The 19,507-nt window shown below is 40.3% G+C and overlaps 1 protein-coding gene across 1 annotated transcript; it reads left to right on the forward strand.

Annotated features, from left to right (window-relative positions):
* The first annotated feature begins 888 nt into the window (after window positions 1–888).
* Window positions 889–10,652, forward strand: LOC132104683 (WAS/WASL-interacting protein family member 3-like). The gene is made up of 8 exons (XM_059510245.1): window positions 889–1,092; window positions 4,070–4,137; window positions 4,812–4,944; window positions 7,111–7,281; window positions 7,362–8,243; window positions 9,568–9,717; window positions 9,921–10,022; window positions 10,333–10,652. The coding sequence occupies exons 2-8, from the start codon at window positions 4,081–4,083 to the stop codon at window positions 10,371–10,373; spliced, it is 1,536 nt and encodes a 511-aa protein (XP_059366228.1). The 5' UTR covers window positions 889–1,092; window positions 4,070–4,080; the 3' UTR covers window positions 10,374–10,652.
* Window positions 10,653–19,507: the final 8,855 nt, after the last annotated feature.

Genomic DNA, 19,507 nt, shown 5'->3' on the forward strand with positions numbered 1-19,507 from the left:
CCTGTATTACAGCATTCCTTACTCTTAGAAGACAAGTTTCTCAGAGAGAGAACCAGAATGACGACACTGTCTTTCCCCAATAGGGTGGAAAATGTTAGATCATTTGCATGGACAAATGCTTTTCTTACCATTATTATAATCAAGGCTTGCTGAGTCATGGCTGCACTGTTCTTATTGAATCGAAACACATTTTAGCGTTGTTGTTTGACAAAGGCTACTTAATAGTTTTTAGAAGAAGCCGATTTTATTTCCACTCAATGAAATATTCAGATAGGCTACTCTCTTTACTCCGTTTCTGATCAAATCTAATTCGGATGTCATTAATTAGCCATGCCTCTCTACTCTGCACACACACAAGCGTTGTCAAAAACTACCACTAGAGAGCGATCTGGTCGCGCGCAGCATCTGTACAGCCACTTGAAGCACAAAAAACTATATAAAATGTTAACTCATAAAACCATAGCATTTATTTTTATTCTATTTTAATTATCGAAATTTGACACATCCTTTCTATATAAACGTTCTCGGGTTAATTATTTCGAGGTTAAAACTGTAAATAATACAAACTATGAAACAGCCAGGTTCATGGTCAAGACAACCTCCCACTGCGCGCCGCCTGCTGTGTTGTCATTTGCGCGTGCACCCTGGACGCAACGGGGAATACAGGGTGCGCGTGCTGTAGTCCAGATCAGTTCACACATAAATTCCAAACTGAGAAAAGTACCACAGGATTTGGAAAGTGTGTCACTAAGTGTTATAAATGAAAAATTTATAGTGGATTATTTATTTTTTTACCATGTGGAAAGGATATAGTTCTACAATTTTCTTTAAGTGTTTTGATTTGACCAGCGAATTATAGGCAATTTCTTTTCGTCACGTACTAAGATTTTACGCGAATAGACGTCGTGAAACCGTACGTCCTCGCCGTCTTCCTAATTATGACACGAGCTCGCGGTCAGTAACTATCTATCGTGGTCAAAGGCGCGCACTATGATGATCCATCCTCGCGCCCAGACTGGCCTCTGACAACTTCCCCGTGTCCAGAGGAGGAACAGAGAAACCAACGAAACTTCAGCTTTCCAGCCCGCTAAGGTAAAGTTGCCTTTAAAGAATACACTGACTACAGTAAACCAGGTTTTGCATAATACATTTGAACCACTACCGTTATTTCTCAGCTGGACTCGGTTGGTGAGTGTCATTTTACACAAAGCACTGACAGTAACCAATTTTAAATGTGAACAGTCTGGTCATATTTCACAACTTTTCTAATGACACAGTTTAGTAAGCCTATCTGGACTTTTAATGGTTAAAATGTTGTACGTTGACCCTTAATGGGATAGTTCGCCCAATAATGACAATTCTGTCGTTTACTCACGCTGTCAGACCAAACCTGATGCATGACTCACTTACTTGTGTGAAACAGCAAATAATATATGTTGATGAATATTAATGAAGTTCAATTGTAAATAAAAAAATTATTTCGCAAAGGCAAAACCTTTTATCAAAATATCTTCTTTTATGGTGCACTGAAGGGAGAAATTCATACAGGTTTGTAAAGAAATGAGGGTGAATAAATAATGACAGAATTAAAACAATTTTGGTCATCTATCCCTTCAAACCTGTTTATTTTCATATGAATTATTCATTTAAATAATAATTTAATTTTAACTCTCTCACACTGTACTTAGCATTGCAGGTTTTTTAGTCTAATGTTCTAAAATTCACATGAAATTAATGAAAACAAAATATATATATGAAAAGATATATACATATATACATATACATATATACATATATATGAATACAAATCATTCACATGTGTCATAATTAGCATTGGACAGATATTATACAGCATTTCTCAACAGGTGGATATAAATGTTTCCTCATGGGTGGACCAGCACAACTTGTGTGTCAGCATCTCCACGGGAAAGCTTTTAATGGGACTCTAGGGAAAGACAGAGTTGCTGCTGGATGAAATATAACCCACATTATCTTGGACAGTTATATCATGAAAGAGGCCAAAGGATGCATAGCTGGTACTTCAAGTGTTTTTTGAATAATGTTGGGATTTTATCCATTTAGTCATGAACAAACGTGAAATTAATTTCACATTAGAATTTCCTAATGCTTGAACTTGTCCGTTTGTCATTTCCTCCATGGAGCAATACCACAATAACTGAGTATTTCTCTATTTTGACAACAATAAACATTCCTAAAAATGAACATATGAACTAAATTCCTTCTACATTTCTCCACTCTATTTAGCGTGTTTCTCTTCCTCACACAATAGCCCTGTTTGGCTGCTGGGCTTACCAGAAGTTTGAACAGCTCTGTTTCTCAAACAACAGACTCCATTGTTATCTCTGGTGCCCTTCGGCTCTTGATAAAGTTGATCTTGAGAAGTAAATCTGAGATCATTTGTTTGCATGTTCCTTTTACAAGTCAAGTTCACGGTTTTATTTGTTAGAGATGGCCCTAGTTCAGGGTTAAATGCAGTTTCTTCAAAAGATGATCTTTGGCACCTCTTACTAGCCGTTGTGGAAGCAGGAGATTGGGTTTCCTAAAAGAGAAGGGAGGGTTCCTGTTGGGTGCATCTGTGATGGACAGGCTTCCTGCCAAGAGGAACATGTGGAGATAGAGGGGGTGTGGGGAGATCGCTTTGTCATGTCAAAATCTCTGTGAAGTGCTGAAAAGTTCTTGGTGTTCTTTAACACTTGTGTTTAGCTGGAGCTCCAACTGTAAGTCAGCATTTACAAAATACATTTACATTTAAAATAAAATGTGTGGACAATAATTTAATTGAATTGTATATTATTTGATTTAATATTTATTAATGTAAATATCTATAATTAAACTATACATTTTGCTTAATTATAATATACATTTCAGAAATTTGTTAGACCTATATTAGACCACCTGAATATGATCACTCAATATTTATCTTGTTTTGTATTTTTTGTATTTATAATTTTTATTGTAATGTATTTCATTATTTTTTGTGCTATTTTTCTGTATATCTTAAAGATGTAGGCTAAACATTGTGATCTATTGACTTGACTGACTTTTTAATATTGCATGTATCAGAAATATATCTCTGACAGTTAATACTCTTTCTGTTTCCTTTTATTTTTATATATTTGTCTGTACCGTGCTGTTGTTCTTTTTGGACCATTTTTGCTGATCAAGTTTATGCTGTATATGAAAACTAATCAAAGTACAAATATATATATATACACACACATACACACACTACCAGTCAAAAGTTTTTTAACAGTAAGATTATATATTTTTTACAAATTATTTTCGGTTCACCAAGCCTGCATTTATTTGATCCAAAATACAGCAAAAGCAATACTATTGTGAACTATTATAATTTTATAATTTTTTTATATAATAAAATATTATATTTTAATATTATATTTAAAAAATAATTTATTCCTGATTTCAAAGCTGACTTTTTTGCATTATTACCCCAGTCTTCAGTGTCACATGATCCTTCAGAAATCATTCTAATGTTCTGATTTATTATTATTATTATTAATAATAATATTTAAAACAGCTGAGTGCATTTTTTCAGGATTATTTGATGAACAGAAAGATACAAAGATCAGCATTTATCTGAAATTAAAAGCTTTCATAACAATTGCACTATACCATTCAAAATCTTGGAGTTAAGAAAATTAATACTTTTATTTAGCAAGCATGCCTTAAATTGATAAAAGGTGATGAAAAATACATTTATAATGTTACAAAAGATTTCTATTTCAGATGAATGCTGTTCTTCTGAACTTACTATTCATAAATGAAACCTGAAAAATGTCCCTCAGCTGTTAGCTGTTAATAATAATAATAAATGTTTTTTGAGCAGCAAATCAGAATATTAGAATGATTAAAATGTACATTTATTTATGTTATCTTTGAATATATAATTATAATATTAATTTTGTTTAATTATAATCATTTCAATATCTTTGTTAGGTCAGACAGAGAGGTCAAATAATGTAAATAGTGCTATCCGGAGGGCAAGGGTCACAGCTCACACTTTGTGTTTCAATATATGTTTTTTCAGGTTCTTGAGCAATGTCTGTCCCTCCTCCTCCACCTCCACCACCTCCACCTTCTACAGTTTCCGCACAAGTGAGTTCCATGCACACACACATTCACAGACAGCTATTATTGTAATATAGTTCATCAGAATGTGTGCATATTGGCTGTCTTTTTCCATCTGTCTCTCTGTCTATCTTTCTCTTTGTTCCCATCATGCAGTTCCTCCTGGCAACCACCTGGCTAGATATGCATTATAAATTAGAGATAAAATTACACTCATGTAATTGTTCTTGTAACTCAATTGTAATTGTAACTCATGTCACATGTTCAGATTTGGCTTCCTGTTTTAATGCATGTGCACACAAATGACATCTTTGAACTTTGAAGTTAAAATGCACGTTAAAGGGATAATTCAACCTGTACTGAAAATTATGAAGCATTTACTCACCCTCATGCCTTTTTAAACCCATATGAAAAAACAAAAGAAGGTATTTAAAAAATGTCCATGCCATGAAATTGTTGTTTTGGACTCCTATGACTTTCATTATATGGATAAAAACAGATGAAACAGTCTTCATTCAGTCTTTAGTCATGTTAAAATTCTGTACCTGATTAGATTAGACCACTTTTGACTAGTTTGAGTTTTGTTTTGGTATATCACGGATACTGTGGTAACAATCTAAAGAAAACTAAAGGCACAGTGAAACTCATTAGAACTTCACAACACTAAGAAAGTTTCAATTTTTCCGCTCTTTCTTTTACAGTCACGGACAGACCCTCCTAAACTCCAGTGTTCTGAGGGTGGAGGTCGCAATGCTCTCCTGTCTGACATTCAGAAAGGGACAAGGCTGAAAAAGGTCAAACAGGTCAATGACAGAAGCGCACCAATCTTTGACAGTGAGTCAAAATCTAATTTATTAACATAAGCCCAATTTATTATTTAACGCCGATCAGGTGAAATGAGTCACTTGGCTACAATCCATCTGTTTGCAAGCATGGGAAATATGAATACTAAACTGATATGATTTCAGGTTAATTTCCTGATTATCTCATTTTGCAGTCGAAAATTAATATCTGCTGTTTGATGGCAACACTATTAAAAACCTTATTAATGTAACCAGCGCTACCAGCAATGCATTTTCAATGATTGGATATTAAGGATGAGAGTGTTGTGTCAGCATGAGAACCTTTATTGAATTACTCTCTTCGGAAGTTTGCGAAACAGTACAATAGAGTAAGTATGAGGAGAAAACCAGGTGTCAGAGGAAGTCGGAATGACTGATAAGTTGTTAGGATTTATCAGTGTCAGAGCTATATTTGAAATCAAGGTCCACAGCCATTGGGTTCTCACACTTCAAAGCACTCATGTGCACACTAAGACACATACGCTTTCTATCTATATATGGAAATGCACAGCGGCATATAAAAGGCCAAGACCTCAGGAAGTGCTGGAGTGAGGATCACACAGAAACTGGAGGGTGACAATGCTCCTCATCTTCCTCTTTATTACAAAGGACAACAGTATTCTTTGTGCTCAGGACATGCCATCTTCATTAATAAGTCATTGGCTCACTTCAGCTTACGGTTCCTGTTTATGCATCACTTTTTGTCTTGAGTCTGTTTGCTTTATGTGACTGAAAGTAGGATGTTCTTGGGCATCTTTTATTGGTCCTGGAAAAGGTTATTATTATAACAGGAGCTATTAAGATGACAAAAACTAAATAATAAAAATATATTTTAATTTGCAACTGTAGTCCATAACTATAATTTCGTTTATTGTATGTATATAACAAATATTGCAAAATAAATATTTTGAAAGACATTTTGAAAAAAAATTTTTTTACACTTCATGGATCTAAGTCATGTTGTGTCATGTTAAACATTATTTAACTATGCTAAAATTCACTACCTGATAAGATTAGACCGTTTGATGCCACAAGATTTGAGTTTTATTTTTGTGTATCATGGATACTGTAGTAAAATCAAACCAGAGACAAACGGGACACTGAACCTCATTGTAACTGCGCAACATTAATTAAGTTACATTCTCTCTCTCTCTCTGTCTCTCTCTCTATATATATATATAATTGTGAAAAGATGGATATTAAATTGTAACAAAGTTCATAGATCAGGAAGGAGTGAGGAACCGGCGAACATTTAAACATAACCTAAAACTTTAATAAACAACTGAACAAACACAAAACGAAAGTAAAAGTGGCAGCCCCTTGTGGATGACTGCCGCATAAAACACAATAATACAAACAACATAAATAGTCCAGGCGTGATCTTCTCTCATGCTTCACTGTTGTTACTTCCACTTTTATCCTTTCGGAGCTCCTCCATGGGACTCGAGACCGGTGAGTGGCGCAGGTGTCACTCATCATCATTTACTCCACCGGCCTCATATATGAATACGAATCCAGTCTGAGTTATTTTTTAAATTGTCTTTGATCTTTCAAGCTGTTTGATGCCACTCAGCGGGTGTTGCACTGCATCAGTCCAAGAGAATTTTAATAAAAAGCTATTTCATTAAAAAAAGTGTCTCACATGGCTCCGGGGGGTGAACAAAGGCCTCCTGTAGTGAATCGATACGTTTTTGTAAGAAAAATATCCATATTCAAAACATAATAAACCCTTTAATCTAGCATGCCCTCACAGTTGTAAAACGGAAGCAGCTCCAGGCAGATTGACGTATGAGGTCAGCGTTGCGCCTACGTCAAAACCAACATTTGTTAACAGGAGTAAAGGAAGCAAAGTTTCAGTCCAGTCTCCTCTTGGCTTTTATCAAAATCCTCCGACATTCTTGTTTACAAATCCTCGTTTTGTACTTCTAATTAGTGACCGTTGTTTTGATTTCTCTTCTGCATTTCCATGTGCGTCACTTCTGAGTGCCGCATGTGCAACGCTGACCTCATACATCATCCCCCCGGAACTGATTCATTTACTGTCAACTGTGATCGCAAGCTAGATTAAAGTGTTTATTACATTTTGGCTATGGATATTTATCATGCTCTACTAGGTGAAATCACAATAAGCATAATGGTGATGTATGTATTTTTGCAGAACCTAAAGTGAATAGTGTGGATGACAGTGGAAGAAATGTGGCTGCTGGAAACTCTACAAGCGCAGCAGGATCTGCTCCATCTGCAGTGGGCCCAAGTGGACTGTTTGCCAGGGGATTTCCTGTACTCAAACCACCTGGACAAAGAGACCAACAGTCGCATCAAAACCCAGGTATTGAAGTCAGAGCTGTTTATTCTCATGCTTTGTATAACTTTTGAATTACTTTTTGATGAGGCGTGTATGTGTTTCAGTGTCTCGTTCCGGCTCTACCGCAAGCCTGAAGCAGCCTCTCTGGAACCCTCCATCACAGGGAGATGGGTTCAGAGGAAGTGCACCTGATCTTTCCCCCTCCCAAAAACCTTTGGAAAGAGCCTTCACACTGTCTAAAACTCAGTCTAATTCCTCATACACCACCCCTTCCTCTGCCCCTCCACCTCCTCCTCAGGAGCGGCCCTGTAATAGACCACCTCCTCTCTCCACCGGCCGGCCCCCAACCCCTCCTCCTCAATCGGCAAAACCCAATAGGTTAAAATCACACTCCATTCCAATGACTACGACTCCGCCTCCTCCACTGCCTCCCTCGGTTCCTCTGTCCTCAGTTCCTGATAGATCGTCTGGGGTCTTCTACCCTCCGCCCCCTCTACCGCCTTCATCAATCCCTTCATCCTCGCTCCCTGACAGGTCATCTGGGATCTTCTGCCCTCCACCTCCTCCATCAGTCCCTCCATCCTCTCTCCCTGACAGGTCATCTGGGATCTTCTTCCCTCCACCACCTCCATCAGTCCCTCCATCCTCTCTCCCTGACAGGTCATCTGGAATCTTCTGCCCTCCTCCACCACCTCCATCAATCCCTCCATCCTCGCTCCCTGACAGGTCATCTGGGGTTTTCTTCCCTCCACCTCCTTCTCCACCACCTCCGTCCTCGCTCCCTAACAGGTCGTCTGTAGTCTTCTTCCCTCCGCCCCCTTCTCTAGACCCGTTAGAAATGAAGGCCAATCCTTTAGGGCCTCCTCACCCAGCTTCCCCTCTTCCTGATTCGTTTGCATGCAGTCACCCCTCCTCAGCACCTCCTCCACTACCTCAGAAAGTACCACCTTTGCCACGACGACCCCCTGCATCAACACGCTTTTCAGGTAGATGACTAATGACCTTTGTAATGTATATTATATACACATTTTAATATAAGGTCCCGTTTTTCGCGCTTTTTTGAAGCTTTGATTGGGTTTACAGTGTGCAATATAACATGTGTTCATGTTTCGCGTGTAAAAAAACACAGTATTTTTCACACAATTCACCTATCTGTATACAGCTGTTTTCACTGTCATAAAAACGGGCTGATGACTTCCTTGTTCTATAAAGTCCCTCCTTCAGAAATACGTAACAAGTTCTGATTATGCCAGCGGTTCCTGTGTTGTGATTCGACACCAGCTGAGCGCACGCTGCCCTCCTGGAAACGCGATTGGACTAGTTTTGAGAAGCAAGTGTGCAGGAGCATGTGCTGGAGATGTACTTATAATCACAGGAGCGTTTTTTACTGACGAGATGCGCATGAAAATCGCATTCGTTTTTTTGCACACCCCTAACATCTAGTTAACAAAGCTAAACAGCATTGCCCTTTGTGTAATAAGTTACAGAAACTGTTAAACGCACCAACTTAAATAATAAAATACACTTAGCGGTTGTATGCTCTATGCTCTATCTTTCAAGAATAATCTTTGTGCGAATCCGGCATTAAACTGATTGAGATTGAGGAAGTTGTTCTCAGCAAAATGTGCTGCACATAGTTTTACATGTGGATTATAATTTTCGGGGAACCGAGTTAAACATAAATTGTAAGCATTAATCTCCAAGTACAGCGTCCCTGGGAAGGCCAAACAAAGGTGATTGGACTCCGAGATGAAATTAACAGCGTTTCGACGACATTGCCACAAACACAAATGCAGCTCTTCCTTCTTCTCCGTCGGAGCGCAACAAGACCACGCCCCCCTTTTTGTGAATTCATGTGGGCGGAGGTTAGTCAAAAAACTGTTTTAGTGATGTCATTACTGCAGGAACTAAAGAGATGTAGTCCAAACTGGTCATTTTTTGTAGGCGAATTCTGTTAAATAAAATATCTCGCTTGGCATTGAACTTTGAGCTTTAGAATTTTACAGATATTATTTATACTCTAACAACAAAATTACACACTAACTAAAGTTTAAAACATGGGATCACGAAGAACGGGACCATTAATATATTTTAAAATCAAATTTATTCCTGTGATGAAAAAACTCCAGTCTTCAGTGTCACATGATCCTTCAGAAATGATTCTGATTGTGCTGACTTTTTAATGGTACTGTGTTTAGAAATCTAATGTGTGTATATATATATATATATATATATATCAGAACAAAAAACTTAAATGAAAACATAACTGAGATAAATTATAGTCATTTATTAAGACTTTTGGATTGACAGGTGCTCCACGGATGGCTCCACCCCCTGTTCCCCCTGCTCGATCTCCTAACACGGAACTCTCCAGTAGGATCCCACCCCCTTCTCCTCTCCCACAGTCAGCTCCGCCCAGCTCTGTACGCAACGGACACCTGCACAGCTTAGACATTGCAGGTTGTCTTTAATGATGAAGCTAGACGTCTAAATGGGCTATTGTTACCATCTAATGAACAGCAACAAGCACTTACACTAGTAAAGAAACACAGTGAAATTATGATTTGCTAATAGTGTATTTGCATGTTTGTGTTTGTGCATATGCAAAGCACATTAATTTAACATAGCATTTCAGTTTTTGACTTTCTTTGTCTGCTTTTCAGATGACTTTGAATCTAAGTTTCACTTCCATCCGATTGAGGACTTCCCCCCTCCTGAAGAGTTCATGCCCTTCCCACGTATCTACCCCAGCAAAGAGAACAGAGGTACAACAACCTCTTTGTGTGTGAGAGTGTATGTGAGCAAAGGTGAAGTTTCTGTTCAATTACACTGCTCACAATGTTGCCTCTGTTCATTTAGACAGACTTGAGACAGATGATCTTTATATATATATATATATATATATATATATATTTATATATTTGTACAACAATTGTGCATACAAAATTGATAAATAAATAGTTTTATCAGTTCCTCGGTTGATTGGTATCATTTATAAACAAGCAAACACTGAACCTAAATCTGGAATTACCAGATTCTTATTGAAAATGAACTCTTCCCGTTTTGTTTTCACAGTCAACCCACAACCTCCTGCCATGAGGACTCATTTAAGATGAAATGGGACAACATGAAGTTAACCTTTTGTAGGATATATTTTAATCATCATCCTCATGGTCAGTGAAGAACAGCAGCCAGATCTGTAGGTCAAATCAACTCACTAGAGCACCACTCTATCAATCTCATCTGCATTACCTGTGAAAACATTATAGTTTGATGTAAAACTAATTGGTTTTTTTTTTTTGCCATCCACATTTCAAAAGGCAAGTTTCCTCATTACAGCTGCAGCCATATTAAAACCCCTAATTCTTATATATATATATAAAAAAGTTAATTAATTTTCTTCAGTCATTAACATGTTTTAACATTTAATGTTTCTGGAACTAAAATATTATGCCTAATAATTTTGCTTATCATACCTGACAAGGCTTTTATTAATTATCCTATCAGCTGTCAACTTACCCGGAATGGACTGAAAGGGCAAATTATTAGACTACTAACAGAATAAAAATGAGAAAAAAAGATTAAAACATGGCTTAACAAAATAAGGCAAAAGGAAAGAGTGTTAAATCTATGCATACAGATCAGAGAAGTCTTGCTAACATTACTGTTTAGGGCATCCGTTTTTGTAAAAGGGAAAGTAGTTAACCACTATGAGTGAAACTGTGTTTTAGGTCTAAGGAGAAAAGAGAAAATGGTTGAAATGGATGTAACTATATATGGGAAAGTTAATTAAATGACAATATCCTCTTCTTAATTGTTCTTGTGGCTGCTGGAGTCCTTTGTTACTAACTCTACATCTAACTCATCAAATCAAAATTTTCTAATACACCAAAGAAAAAATACTTTTTTTGTTTACCCTCAATCCATGTTTAATTTTTTTATTTTCTATTTTTTTTATTTTATTTTTACATCCGTCTGTATTTGAAATCTGTGCCAGTATGAAATGCTCTGAATCGAGACACATGAGAGACGCTGGGAAACAGTGCCACCCATTGGACATGCTTGCAATTTATTGCTCTGACTGAATAAATGATTATTTTACCCAAATAAACATTACAAGACATACTTGTTTCTGTGAAAAATTATCAAGCAGAGAATTAATAGGTATCTTTTCATAAACATTATGTTCAATAAATACCTGCATTTACAATTCATGCTTTACAAGGCACCTACCCTCGAAATAGTGCTTAGTCTCTTGGGAACAAGAACATGATATACATACAGAAAACATGCACAGTCATTTCCAATACCAAACAAATATATAAGTTTTGTATAAACATATTATACATTCATTTAAATAGTAATGTCTTCTCATTCCTTTTTCCTAAAACATTCATCCACCAGCTTAGCTGGTACTCATGTGTCTCCAGTGTCACATGATCCTTCAGGAATTATTCTGATATGCTGATTTAATGCTCAAAAACATTAAGTAAATGTTGAAAATATTTGTGTGTTTTTTTTTTATATTTTTCCAGAAACTGTTATATTTATTCAGTTTAAATAAACCGCAGTTTTTTAAAAACAGAAATCTTTTGTAACAATGTAAATGTCTTTATGTCAACTTAAGGCATCCTCACTGACCCCAGACTGTTAAATGGTAGCTTGTGTATATATTTATATTCAAAGTCAATGCATCCAACTAGTTGCAGGTGTTAAAACAAATAACATTCAAGTCTGAGGCCTTTGCGTCACAGCGATTGACTGATTGATAGAAGGTATCTAAGCAGGGTACAGCCTACAGTAACAGTCCTGGTATTTCCCAGCAATTAGTTAAGATATTCCCAGGAATTGGGAATACAATGCAGTGTAATACAAGAGCCTGGAAACATGAGCAGCTGGGCTAGACCCAACATCAGAGGTCTGAATCCATTTACCAGCAAGGCTAGTTCTCTTACGAGAGTTCTCTCGTACTGCGTCTTAGCTAAGGCGCTACAGGAAAAGTCTCTTTTCACGAAATACTGAAGCAAAAAATTATCCTTAATTTTGAATTTTTGTAAAGCGCATTTGCAGCAGTACACAGCCATAGGCGAGACGGCTCGCTCGCTCATTGGCTGCTCTGCAGCAAGTGCACAGCCTATCGAGCGCAGGCTGAAGCTTCCTGAGCTTCACGAAGAGCTTCCAAGCTCCACGAGAATGGAGCTTGGAACGCTCCATTCTCGGCGAGAGTTCGTTCATCTGTTTCACCAGCATTCTCCACACTGGACGATGCTAAAAACAGAGGCTACCTGTCACGTCCGCCGGTGGAACAGGCTATAGCAGCGCACCTTTGCCCGCCCTCTGCTGGACGGCAGACTAAGGCGGCGTTGCCATCCAAAGCCTGCCGCATGACGTCATCTCTGCTCGCGCGGATCTTCTCTGCTGCACAGGCCATGGGACGGGTTATGGCTTCCGCTACGGTGGCTGAGAGGCATTTGTGGCTGACGCTTTCTGACATCGCGGAGTCTGAGCGCGTTGCGTTCCTCGACGCGCCGCTTACTCCTGCTGGCCTCTTCGGATCATCTGTCAACGAGTTTGTGGAGAGATTCGCCGAGGACCAGAAAGCGTCACAGGCGTTCAAGCACTTCTTGCCAAAAGCGCTCCGGTTCTGCAGCTTGCCGCGCTAGACCGGCCCCACAGAGCTCTCAGTCACGCCCACCGCCTCCAGCTGCGTCATCGCGACAGCGTCAGCAACGCAGCCTGGGACCCCGTTCTCGCTCTTCCAGCCGTCGCCCCGCGCCACGGGAGCCACGGCAGAGGATTACGGTGAAGCCAGAAGCCCCGAAAACATAATGGCTAGGAAAGCGCCGGTGTACGAGTTCCGCTGCGGCCGAGCTCTCACCCAAGCGCACCGCTGTTGCAGTTCCAAGAATTGTGATTGTCTCAGCGTCTTCTGCAATGCGCAAGCATGCACGAGTGCCCGCTTGCCTGCACACAAAAGCTGTTATCACGGCTACCCAGATATTTCCCGAAAAGAGTGTTATTTCTGGTGTTCCGGCCACGGCCGATGGTGCTATAAATGTAGTGACGATGCCCACTCCTCAGTGCCCATCTCCACATGTAAGCACAGCCCTGCACACAGGGCTCGCGCCTATAAGATCGACTCAGATCGGTCACGCGCACCACATAGTAAACGTGCCCACTCCTCAGTGCCCACAAACACTATGTCACACACGGCGCGTGGTTTCTGTAAAAACGAAACCCGTGCGCGTATGCTCTGCCCAGGCAGACAGCGAGTCAAAAGCAGTAAATGTGCACATTTGCAGCCCACAGTTACTCGCAGACATCACGAGTCCCATGGGACCCGCTCAGCCCTCCCTCGATCGGTTAAGCGCCGGGACGGGGTCGAGAAGGAGCGATCTGCCCGCTGTGATCAGCGCGCTCGCTGCCTCAAATGCCACAGGCGTGACGCCCTTGTTACAGCACACCGAAGCGCCACCGTTGCCCAGGCAACGGAGCGCGCTTCGCATCCAGCCCTTAGCCATTCATGCAGATGCATGGTCAGCGCTTACAGGGGTTTCGGATTGGGTGCTAGGCATTATAAAGAGAGGCTACTCGCTACAGTTTTCTCGACGCCCTCCGCGCTTTTTAGCGCGTCGAAACCATGGTAAAAACAGAAGTAGCACACCTACTTCGGGCCGAAATTGCCGAAACTGTTGAGCAAAGGGGCTGTAGAGTCTGTGTCTCAAGCTCAAAGCGAGGGGGGGCTTTACAGCAGATACTTTCTGGTGCCCTAGAGAGACGGGGGTCTCAGGCCCATACTGGATCTAAGACAGCTGAACACGGCATTGGTGAAACGTAGTTTCAGAATGCTTACGACCAGGAAGCTCCTCGCGCATATTCGCAGAGGAGACTGGTTCATGTCAATAGATCTGAAGGACGCGTATTTTCAAATACAGATAGCGTCAAATCACAGGCGATATTTGAGATTCGCCTTCGAGGGCCAGGCATACCAGTTTACAGTCCTGCCATTCGGCTTGTCCGTAGCTCCTCGTACGTTTACGAGGTGCATGGACGCAACGCTCGCTCCTCTCAGACTCAGAGGCATGCGAGTGCTGAACTATTTGGACGACTGGCTAATTCTGGCTCAATCACGAGCGGAGCTCGTGGAGCACAGGACCGTTTTACTCGATCACCTCGATCACCTCACCTTAGCTCTGGACTCACGTTCCATGACAGCGCGGCTGTCACCACAGCGCGCGTTGAGCATGCAGCGCGCTGCGAGTTCTCTCCGCTGCGGCGTGACTGTTTCGCTCAGAGAATGTCAGAGGATGCTGGATCTCATGGCCTCAGCATCTCCGGTTCTGCAGCTGGGCCTGCTCCGCATGCGCCCCCTGCAGTTCTGGCTGAAAGCGCGGATATCTGGTCGACTGCGTCTCAAGGTCAATCAAGGCTGCGTTGCAGCCCTGAAACCCTGGACAGCAAACAACTGGTACCAATCAGGTGTAAGCCTGGGGACTTCCTTGAAAGTGAAGATGGTGTCGACAGACCAGTCGACCTGGGCTACAGAATCTGGGTTCAGACAGGCTGTCCAGAAACAACATTCCCACGGGCAAATGGTCTCTACACCCGCAAACAGTCCGGCTGTTGTGGGAGAGATTTGCCAGGGCGGAGGTGGACCTCTTCGCGTCCCACGAAAACGCTCACTGCCCCGCGTTCTTTTCAAAGAACGAAAGCGCGCTGCGACTGGGTGGAACAGGATTACCATGTGAATACGTGGGTTTTAAAGCTTTTGCCAATAATGCCATAATCCATTCAATTATCAACAATCAAAGACTCAAGGTCTCAATATCAAAACAGACTGGAGCTCTGATGAAGAGTAGAAAAGAGTAGAATCTTATTCTGGGATGCCAAGCTCACCCGTGGGTCTCATTTCACCCTGAGGGAGTGACGAGGAGGGGGTGGTCCAGAGAGAAGGAGTGAATAAGATCAGTAACATCTAAAACATTACTGTTACATGCATGAGATTTTAATGGTCTACACTAAGGTGTAGAAACTGATTTGACTGCATCTTTCATCTCTAACCTTGTCTCCTTTTGGACCTGTGGGTCCGTAATTCTCCTGTGCTCCCTGTAACCATAACAACAGGTTCAGAGAGTTAGGTAATTTAAAGTTAAGTAGCATAACTTACAAAGGGAATGAAACATTTAGGATAAGTTTAACAGAGATACTGTACCTTCTCACCCTATAGCCTGATAAGACCTAATTGGACAGAGAAGACAATTATTATTTACCCTTTCTTATTAAGAGATTAGATAAAATGTTATATATGAAATAAAAATCAAAGCACCCCATACAACAGTCTCCTTTGTCTCCCTGCCAATGAGGTTGTATATAAACAGTCAAAAGGGCTCTAATGAGCTATCCATTTTGGTTCATTTCTCTTGATGGAAGAGGCATCGATCAAGGGGGACACTTGATGTCAGACTTGGTGTTTACTTTGATACAGTAATTTACAATAATGATGAAGACCAGACACCTGAAGCGAGACAGTGATAACAGATGTCTTATCAGTTTAATTGGTCAGCGCAGTATGTAGTTAGATTACATGGGTCAGATGGAGTGCAGAGTTAACCACCTTGTGTCCCTCTGGGCACCCGGACGCCCAGTCTGACCCTACAAGGAAAGAGAAGAAATATTTGTGTGCTATTTGGCTTTTATCATGTAAAATAATGAAGTAATAAGCCATGAAAGGCAGGTAAAGGGTGTTCTCAGATAAATGTTTATATATTTTACTGGAAATCAAGACAAAAACTCCTTCTCCTATTTTTGTTTGCCGTGGACTGCAGACAGTGAAACAGCACATGGCTGACACCCTAAAACTATTACATGCACCAAGAGAGCATGTCATAAACAGCGTATTGGACTGAAAAATGCAACCTTCTTCATTGTAAACAGAGACCTATTATATGAAAGAAATTATAGAAAAAGCTGTGTAAACCAAGACTTCTGCTCCATGTGCGCTATGAAGAATGAAAGCCACTCCTGACTTTACACCATTACTGTTATCCATGCATTTGGCACACAATAAGGAATAAATACTTTTAGAAGATCAAATATGAGAATCTGACCTTGGACCCTGGTCATCCGATGTCACCCTTCAGTTAAAAGAAGAACAATTCATTCAGTTTCATAATAGACTTCACAACCAACTTATTCCTCATAACCAGATGTTTAACCTTCTTACCTTATCTCCTTTGGGTCACCCCATCCCTGGGATTCCACTGCGACCCTAAAACAAAGGAAAACCTTTTATATACAGGTCCTTCTCAAAAATTAGCATATTGTGATAAAGTTCATTATTTTCCATAATGTAATGATAAAAATTAAACTTTCATATATTTTAGATTCATTGCACACCAACTGAAATATTTCAGGTCTTTTATTGTTTTAATACTGATGATTTTGGCATACAGCTCATGAAAACCCAAAATGCCTGTCTCAAAAAATTAGCATATCATGATAAGGTTCTCTAAACAAGCTATTAACCTAATCATCTGAATCAACTAATTAACTCTAAACACCTGCAAAAGATTCCTGAGGCGTTTAAAAACTCCCAGCCTGGTTCATTACTCAAAACCGCAATCATGGGTAAGACTGCCGACCTGACTGCTGTCCACAAGGCCATCATTGACACCCTCAAGCGAGAGGGTAAGACACAGAAAGAAATTTCTGAAGGAACAGGCTGTTCCCAGTGTGCTGTATCAAGGCACCTCAGTGGGAAGTCTGTGGGAAGGAAAAAGTGTGGCAAAAAACGCAGCACAACGAGAAGAGGTGACCAGACCCTGAGGAAGATTGTGGAGAAGGTCTGGAAGACCGATTCCAGACCCTGGGGGACCTGCGGAAGCAGTGGACTGAGTCTGGAGTAGAAACATCCAGAGCCACCGTGCACAGGCGTGTGCAGGAAATGGGCTACAGGTGCCGCATTCCCCAGGTCAAGCCACTTTTGAACCAGAAACAGCGGCAGAAGCGCCTGACCTGGGCTACAGAGAAGCAGCACTGGACTTTTGGACAAATTTTGCATGTCATTCGGAAATCAAGGTGCCAGAGTCTGGAGGAAGACTGGGGAGAAGGAAATGCCAAAATACCTGAAGTCCAGTGTCAAGTACCCACAGTCAGTGATGGTCTGGGGTGCCATGTCAGCTGCTGGTGTTGGTCCACTGTGTTTTATCAAGGGCAGGGTCAATGCAGCTAGCTATCAGGAGATTTTGGAGCACTTCATGCTTCCATCTGCTGAAAAGCTTTATGGAGTTGAAGATTTTGTTCTTCAGCACGACCTGGCACCTGCTCACAGTGCCAAAACCACTGGTAAATGGTTTACTGACCATGGTATTACTGTGCTCAATTGGCCTGCCAACTCTCCTGACCTGAACCCCATAGAGAATCTGTGGGATATTGTGAAGAGAAAGTTGAGAGACACAAGACCCAACACTCTGGATGAGCTTAAGGCCGCTATCGAAGCATCCTGGGCCTCCATAACACCTCAGCAGTGCCACAGGCTGATTGCCTCCATGCCACGCCGCATTGAAGCAGTCATTTCTGCAAAAGGATTCCCGACCAAGTATTGAGTGCATAACTGAACATAATTATTTGAAGGTTTACTTTTTTTGTATTAAAAACACTTTTCTTTTATTGGTCGGATGAAATATGCTAATTATTTGAGACAGGCATTTTGGGTTTTCATGAGCTGTATGCCAAAATCATGAGTATTAAAACAATAAAAGACCTGAAATATTTCAGTTGGTGTGCAATTAATCAAAAATATATGAAAGTTTAATTTTTATCATTACATTATGGAAAATAATTAACTTTATCACAATATGCTAATTTTTTGAGAAGGACCTGTATATGAGGAGTTAAATTAAATGAAATTACATTTTTGCATTTAGCAGACGCTAAGGAGTTGTATTTTGTTCTCCATCTTACTTAGTTGTCTGGGGAGGGACTTCGCTACCTTTTTCTGTTCCTTACCTGTGGTCCAACGGGTTCAGGAGGTCCTGATGGTCCTGCCACACAGAATTCCTTCACAACCTCCTCTCTTACACTCGTCACCTCCATACGACTAGGCAAGCTCTTGAAAAACAAGGGTCAAATCATTTCAAGACATCATTTAGATCCCGGTCTAAAGAATAAACCACAAAACCGACCTAGATATTTGTATGAAAAGGTGCATATGTACGCAAACATAACACAAGCCACACGTTCTCATCACAAACTGATAAAACCCTCACGAGCGCGTACACACATTTGCTCTCTCATACCTGTAGGAATCGGGAGGATATTTTCCAGATTGTACAGTGAAAGGTAGGCCGACACCGAGTACAGCAGAAACTGCAGCTGTAATCTAGCTCATGGCCATATTCCTATATGAGTGTGTCAAAAATACACAGATATACTCAATCCCTCTCCCATCCAGTTTGAACTGCCAGCAGCTCCCCTTCTCACACACAGCTTTCGGCTGTCTCGGTCTCCTCTGTCAGTGTGGCTGTTATTAAGAATGCTTATCACAGAGTTTATGGGAATCTCCAGGTGTGAATGCTATCACAGTCAGGGTTCTGACATCTGATCCATCCTCTACAGCCCCTCATGCAAAAGAATAGACGCCTGTACAACTAACTATACTTAATGCACAGGACAACAAAATTACCTGATGTAATTAGGGACACGAATGAAAAAAATTATATAAATAAAAAAAACTGTACAAAATGGTGCATATGTCAGTCATAAGACCATCACGTTCTAAACTCAATGTGAAAACATTTGCAACAATTTTATTAGGTAGCAGGTAACTTGATTTGTAAATTGAGCGTATAATAAATTAAGTCCATTAGCACATTTGTCTATTTACACTTCAGTTCAAAACTTCAGGGTCAGGTTTTTGTCCTTAGGGTTGCATTTATTTGTTCATAAATTCTGTAAAATCAATAATACTGTGAAATAATATTAATTAAAAAAAAAAACTTTTATATTAGAATATATTTTAAAATGTAATTTATTCCTGTGGTGCCAAAGCTGAATTTTCAGCATCATTACTCCAGTCTTCAGTGTCACGTGATCCTTCAGAAATCAGTCTAATATGCTTTCTTGTTATCCATGTTGAAATCCAATTAAATAATCTCAGAGTTACTGTAATATATTAAATATGCAATACAACAACAAAAATAAATGTTATTGAATACACCCCAAATGTAATAAATCTTCCAATACATACAAA

This window comes from Carassius carassius, chromosome 25, assembly GCF_963082965.1.
Source record: "Carassius carassius chromosome 25, fCarCar2.1, whole genome shotgun sequence".
NCBI classification, from domain to species: Eukaryota; Metazoa; Chordata; class Actinopteri; order Cypriniformes; family Cyprinidae; genus Carassius; species Carassius carassius.